The 7,431-nt window shown below is 40.3% G+C and overlaps 1 protein-coding gene across 1 annotated transcript; it reads left to right on the top strand.

Moving 5' to 3' along the window:
* Positions 1–3,166: 3,166 nt before the first annotated feature.
* LOC131811802 (olfactory receptor 5A1) lies at positions 3,167–4,129 on the top strand. Its single transcript, XM_059140698.1, has one exon. It carries the CDS (start codon positions 3,167–3,169, stop codon positions 4,127–4,129), a length of 963 nt encoding a protein of 320 aa, XP_058996681.1.
* Positions 4,130–7,431: the final 3,302 nt, after the last annotated feature.

Raw genomic sequence — 7,431 nt, forward strand, 5'->3', positions numbered from 1 at the left:
AAAATAAAATGGCTCTCTTAAACTGATCAAGAAAATTCAGAGCAGGGGTTTAGTGGGTTAAAGCCTCTGCCTTCGGCTCAGGTCATGATCCCAGAGTCCTGGGATCAAGCCCCACATCAGGCTCTCTACTCAGCAGGGAGCCTGCTTCCTCCTCTCTCTGCCTGCTTCTCTGCCTACTTGTGATTTCTGTCTGTCAAATGAATAAATAAAATCTTAAAAAAAAAAAAAGAAAATTCAGAACAAATAGAGAATTACTTCACAAACTGTGAAGGGACTGACTTGGAATGACTTCTATAATATATGTAATTTATAGAGGGTTTGTGTTCTATAATATAAACAACCAGACACATATACATATATTCGCACAGGTAAGGTGTACACCAAAATGCTAAGAGCTCTTATTTCAGGAAATAGAATGTCATAATTCCCAGGTTTTTCTTTTTTTTTTTTTCTGGATTGATTAGGAACTGCACATGATTTTTTTCTTATTATGTTCAGTTAATCAGCATATAGTACATCGTAAGTTTTTGATGTGTTCATTGATTCGTTAGTCGCATATAACACCCAGTGCTCATTACAACACATGCCCTCCTTAATACCCATCACCCGGTACCCCCATCCCCCTGCCCCCTCCCTTCTATAACCCTCAGTTTGTTTCCCAGAGTACAGAGTCTCTGATGGTTTGTCTCCCTCTCTGATTTCTTCCTATTCAGTTTTTCCTCCCCTCCCCTGTAGTTCTCCACTCTATTCCTTGTGTTCCACATATGAGTGAAACCATGTGATAACTGTCTTTCTCTGCTCGACTTATTTCACTTAGCGTAATACCCTCCAGTTCCATCCATGTCAGTGCAAACAGTGGGTATTCACCTTGTCTGATGGCTAAAATTCTATTGTATATATGGACCACATCTTCTTTATCCATTCACCTGATGAAGAGCATCTCAGCTTCTCCCACAGTTTGGCTATTGTGGACATTGTTGCTATGACTATTGGGGTGCATGTGCCCCTTTGGATCACTCCGTCTGTGTATTTGGTGTAAATAGCTAGTAGTACAATTGTTGGGTCATAGGATAGTTCTATTTTTAATGTCTTGAGGAGCCTCCATACTGTTTTCCAGAGTGGCTGTACCAGCTTGCATTCCCACCAACAGTGTAAGAGCGTTCACCTTTCTCCACATCCTTGCCAACACTTGTCGTTTCCTGTCTTTAACGTTGGCCATTCTAACTGGTGTAAGGTGGTATCTTATTGTGGTTGCTCTATTATCATTTCCCTGATACCTAATGATGTGGCTCATTTTTTTCATGTGTCTGTTGGCCATTTGGATGTCTTCTTTGGAGAGGGGTATGGTCATGTCTTCTACCCATTTCTTGACTTGATTATTTGTTTTCTGGGTGTTGAGTTTGATGAGTTCTTTATAGATCTTGGATACCAGCCCTTTATCCAAAATGTCACTTGTAAATATCTTCTCCCATTCCATGGATTGTCTCTTAAATTTGTTGACTGTTTCCTTTGTTGTGCAAAAGCTTTTTATCTTGAAGTCTCAAAAGTTCATTTTTGCTTTTGTGCACATTATTTTTAGTTTCGACATTTCACTTATATATTGATCCAATTATTTTACAGTGCTCACATATTGCTTTTAAATTCATAAAATAACACTTCCATTTTGAAAAATAAAATGGAATTTATGAGATTCTCTGTACTTTAAGAGGTAGGTAGAATAGGCTAAAAGTATAGTTTTAAAGACAGTTAAGGTAATTTCACTGATTTCCAAATTGTTTATTTTTTTATTATGTTCAGTTAGCCAGCACATAGCACATCATTACTTTTTGATGTAGTGTTCAATGATTCACTAGTGCATATAATACCCAGTGCTCATCAAAATACATTAAGACCCAAGGAAGAACCAAGATATGTTCCAAACATATAAAAGCCATTCAATGTGAGCCACAGGGTCCCTCTAACCACACTTTTTTTCCTTCTGCAGGGACTGGACCTCAGCATCAGAGATCTGCTGACAGTGGGAGTTCTCTCCTGATTTATAGGGACTGAGACTTAGTGTGGGTGTGTCGGGGGGGTGATAAGAATTATTATCCATGTGAAATGGGTGGAATCAACACTTGATCTATGAAAGGTGTTTCATACACTGAAAATTCTAGGAATTTGATTGAAGAAACTTTGTACTTAGGTTTAAACAACAGCAGCAACAACAAACACAGAGTACTTCCTATAGGTCAGACATGTGCTAAAGGAGATGATAGAGAGATTATAGATTAGATAGATAAGTAGATAGAAGACAGGTAATAGACGATTGATGACAGATACTAATAACAAAGTAAGTGCTACTATGATCTCTGATTCGACAGAGAAAGAGGCAATGTCCAAGTGACCTGCCCAAGATCACACTAGGGACTGAATACAGGCCGTCCAAATCCAGAGTCCCCATCTCTTAACAAGTCAATAGCTTAGAGTTCTGACTACAGACAAATTTGAAAAAGGAACTACTTAATATATTCAGAATAGTTTACAATTGAGAGCACTTCTATATACCTCTGGCCTAATCCTTCAGATTAAAAATATTCTAAATGTCTGATCATTTCACGACTACAGAGATGAACCTGGTTGCTCTATTAATTTCCCTGTTCCAGTGTGGAAACTTGAAGAAGACTAGATGACCAGTTAATTCAGGGTATTACATGATTCATCTGGGACCCACGAAACTGTCCTGACAACTTTCACTTGTCATACTATGTGTCATGTACTATGTGTCAGTCACTTTACCCACTTTGCCTTGTTTAATTCCTAAAACAAATATGTGAAGTGGGGCACTGTCACCCATTTGGGAAGATAAGGAAACTGGAGCCTAGTGATTTTGGATATCTCACCCAAAGTAACACAGCTACTCAGTGGTAGAGAAGGAGCTGATCACAGGGAGTCTGAATCCAAAGTCTGAGCTTTGTACAATCACACTGTACTATGTAAGCGTATGGAGTACAATGACTAAAACTGCCTTCTGAGAGAAAGAGTCTTTGCATAAAGTTATGATCTTCTCAATACTGTACTGTCCCTCTCGTGCCCTTTGTAATTTTTTGTTGACTGACATCACCTGTAATGTAGATTATCATTATTATGCCAGGTCTGCAACTTGTCCTTGTGGTCCTTGGGAAACATGTCCACAAGCAAGGCCTGGAACAACAGCTCTTCAGTGACCATGTTTATCCTCCTGGGATTTGCAGACCATCCAGAACTCCAGACCCTTCTCTTTGTGACCTTCCTGAGTATCTACCTTGTGACCCTGGTCTGGAACCTGGCTCTTATCTTTCTGATTAGAGGTGACTCCCGCCTGCACACACCCATGTACTTCTTCCTCAGCAACTTGTCCTTCATTGACATCTGCTACTCTTCCACAGTGGCCCCCAAGATGCTCACTGATTTCTTCCAGGAGCAAAAGACCATATCATTCTTGGGCTGTGCTGCTCAGTTTTTTTTCTTTGTCAGCATGGGTCTCACTGAGTGCTTCCTCCTGACGGCCATGGCATACGACCGATATGCAGCCATCTCCAATCCCCTGCTCTACACCGCTGTCATGTCCCAGGGCCTCTGTACACGCATGGTGCTTGGGGCATATGCCGGTGGCTTCCTGAGCTCCCTGATCCAGGCCAGCTCTGTATTTCGGCTCCATTTCTGTGGACCTAACATCATCAACCATTTCTTCTGTGACCTCCCACCGGTCCTGGCACTTTCCTGCTCTGACACCTTCCCCAGTCAAGTGGTGAATTTTCTCGTGGTGGTCACTGTCGGGGGGACATCATTCCTCATCCTCCTCATCTCCTATAGCTACATAGGAGCTGCCGTCTTGAAGATCCGCTCAGTGGAGGGCCGAAGGAAAGCCTTCAACACGTGTGCCTCACACCTGATGGTGGTGACTCTGTTATTTGGGACGGCCCTTTTCATGTACCTGCGACCTAGCTCCAGCTACTCACTCAGCAGGGACAAGGTGGTGTCTGTGTTCTATTCGCTGGTCATCCCCATGCTCAACCCTCTCATTTACAGTTTGAGGAACAGAGAGATCAAAGATGCCCTGTGGAAGGTGTTGGAGAAGAAGAAAATGTTTTTCCTAGTTCATGATTGAAAATATATTTCTCCAAACTGACAGAGACAAATGATCCCTGGCATCTACCTTCACCTCTGGCATCAATGAGGGAGACATCTTATGTGCATGACCATCTATCTGCTGACCCCACCATGAATAATGAAAAGGAGGAAGGAAGACATTACTTCCACAGAAACACCACCCCAAGTTACCCTATTCTCACAGTTGGTATTACAACAACCACCTTTTATTGGATGCTTAGTATGTACCAGGAACATCATTTAATTAAATATTCATTGCAGCTCTATGAAGCACATAGTGTCATTCCTTTGTTACAAATGAGGAAATGCAGGCCCAGCAAGGAAGACTGACTTACCCAGGACCATATAGGAAGTCAGAGGCAGAACCTGCTCAGACCCAGGTCTTCCTGATTCCAGAACCCAAATGCTACCTTCCACATTCAATAACAAATAGCCCTGAAGTTGCACAAGTGTATGACACTTACTTCTGGCATATGGCAGAACCCAAAAGATAACACTGTGTATGGTTGAGATGAATTAAAAGAACAAGATGCCTACTCCATTAAACACTCTTCCTAGATATTCCTGTTGGACTCCCATTACAACTAGTAAATAATTTGCTAAGACTGAAGAATATCACCTTTGACTGCCTTTCTATCTCAGCTATGCAGGGCCCTAGACATTCTGAACCCCACAGAATCATATCAGTGCTCTTCTTTCCAGTCTCAGTCACCTAAATTGCCTACTTGCTCAGCATCTCCTTGATTTCTACCATATCATCCCTCTACCTGTCTGGCCCCCGATTCCATTTCACAGTATGCCCTCCTTTTCTCATCACATTCCAAGTTCCTCTTGCTCTCTTCTATCTGAACTTATTGCTCCTACAAGATCCTTGTTTCTTTACCTGTATAGATGTAACCATGAGAAAATTTTTTTATTAGAATGGCAAAGGCTAGGGGCACCTGAGTGGCTCAGTGGGTTAAGGCCTCTGCCTTTAGCTCAGGTCATGGTCCCGGGGTCCTGGGATTGAGCCCTACATTGGGCTCTCTGCTCAGCAGGGAACCTGCTTCCTGTCTCTCTGCCTACTTGTGATCTCTGTCTGTCAAATAAATAAATAAAATATTAAAAAAAAAAAGAAAGGCAAAGGTTAAAAGTAAACATAATACTGAATGCTAACAAAATACAGGAAAATAAGCTCTCTTATATACAGATAGTGAAAACATAAATTGTACTGTCTTTCTAAAGACTTGGTAACATGTATCAAAAAATCATTCAAAAGTACATGTCCTAACTACTGTCTTTCTAGGAACGTATTCTAAGATGTGGACAAACATCCAAGGATGCCCATCACAGAGCTATGCATGGCAAAAAACTGAAATGACCTTGTAGTCCTCAAAAGTCATACCTTATTTCTTAATGTAGGTGTCTTTCTTCCCTTTAATTGGCCATAACAGGAATTAAGAATCAAATTTGCTGTACCTTTTTACTATTTATTTTACCTATTTAATAGATGTTCAATTCCATGCTGTTTCAAAGGAAGTGAACTAAAAGTTTTATATTGTGTTGACTTAAAATTTATATCAAATTAAAATTAAATATTTATTTAATATAATTAAGTGGTGTGTTAGATGAAAGTGCTAACGTATATTTAGCTAGTAAGTTGCTTTTCTTATGAGTCTGTCATCTTCTATTGTTTTTATATGCATGTTTTTCCTCCATAGGAAAGATATTCACCACTCCTGCCCTAAATGGTGCACACACCAAAATAGCCAAAATATTCTAGGGAAAGCCCACGTATTTTGTGCTATGTCACCTGAGGGAAAGGTCACAATATGTGCCAAGAAGAGAGCTGGGCTCATGATGTGAAGACTGTAGTGCAAAGTGTCCTTCTAATTTGTGAATGTCAATGTCCATCAAATCATCAGCAAATGGGTGGTTTGCAGGATTTAATATGTTAACGTAGGCAACATGCCCAACCTGACACTTGGCAAATGATAGAAACTCAATGCTTATGAGATTCTGTATGCTGACAGGCTATTTGGAAGTGCGAAAGGCAGAGTTTGCTATGATCAGTTGTTTATCCCGTGCTTGGTCTTTCAGACCCTCCTGTGTGTTTTCCTCATGGACCAAAAAGGAAAATTCCAAGATTGATCAACTCTAGGGAATCTGAGGGTCTGACCACCAGGATATATAATTAATTATCTCTGCTTTTAGAAAACATAAGTAAGGGCGCCTGGGTGGCTCAGTGGGTTAAGCCGCTGCCTTCGGCTCAGGTCATGATCTCAGGGTCCTGGGATCGAGTCCCATGTCGGGCTCTCTGCTCAGCAGGGAGCCTGCTTCTCTCTCTCTCTGCCTGCCTCTCCATCTACTTGTGATTTCTCTCTGTCAAATAAATAAATAAAATCTTTAAAAAAAAAAAAATAAATAAAAAAATAAAACAACTTAAAATTTAAAAAAAAAAAAAAAAAAAAAAAAAAAAAAAAAAGAAAACATAAGTAAGAATGTGTCCTCTACACCCCAGAGAGTGAAAAATTAGTGAAGACGTGGATTTTGGATTCTGCAAAGCTTTCCTTCACAGAGACATTCAGGACAACATGTCGTGATTCATAGGGATATGTATCTCCTATATGTACATAAAGGGATATAAAGATATAGGGATATAAAGAACCATGTCCCCAGATGCACCCTCTAACTTTGGACTTTGGAAATCCCTTCTCTGTTGTCCAAAGCTGCAGGTGTTAGCAGGAACCAAAAAAGTTTCTTTTTTTAAATTTAAATTCAATTAATTAACATATAATGTATTATTAGTGTCAGAGGTAGAGGCCAGTGATTCATCAGTCTTATACAGTACCCAGTGCTCATTACATCATGTGCCCTCCTTTATGTCCATCACCCCCATTACCCCATACCCTACCCCTTCCCCTCCAGCAACCCTCAGTTTGTTTCCTATGGTTTAGAGGCTCTTGTGTTTATTCTCCCTCTCTGATTTTGTCTTATTTTATTTTTTCCTCTCTTCCCCTATGATCCTCTTCCCTCTTCTTTGTTTCTTAAATTCCACATGGGTAAGATCATGTCATAGTCTTTCTCTGATTGACTTATTTCACTTAGCATAATACCCTCTAGTTCTCTGAGAAACAAACTGAGGATTTTGGAGGGAAGGAGGGTGAAGGGGTTGAGAGAGCCTGGTGGTGGGTATTAAGGAGGGCACATATTGCATGGAGCACTGGGTGTGGTGCATAAACAATGAATCTTGGAACACTGAAAAAAAATTAAATTTAAATAATAATAATAATACCCTTTAGTTCCATCCATGTCTTTGTA

Source organism: Mustela lutreola, chromosome 1 (assembly GCF_030435805.1).
Source record: "Mustela lutreola isolate mMusLut2 chromosome 1, mMusLut2.pri, whole genome shotgun sequence".
NCBI classification, from domain to species: Eukaryota; Metazoa; Chordata; class Mammalia; order Carnivora; family Mustelidae; genus Mustela; species Mustela lutreola.

Bases quoted from the DNA above. Each gene is read 5' to 3' on its own strand.
- LOC131811802 (XM_059140698.1), top strand. From the start codon at position 3,167: ATGTCCACAAGCAAGGCCTGGAACAACAGCTCTTCAGTGACCATGTTT.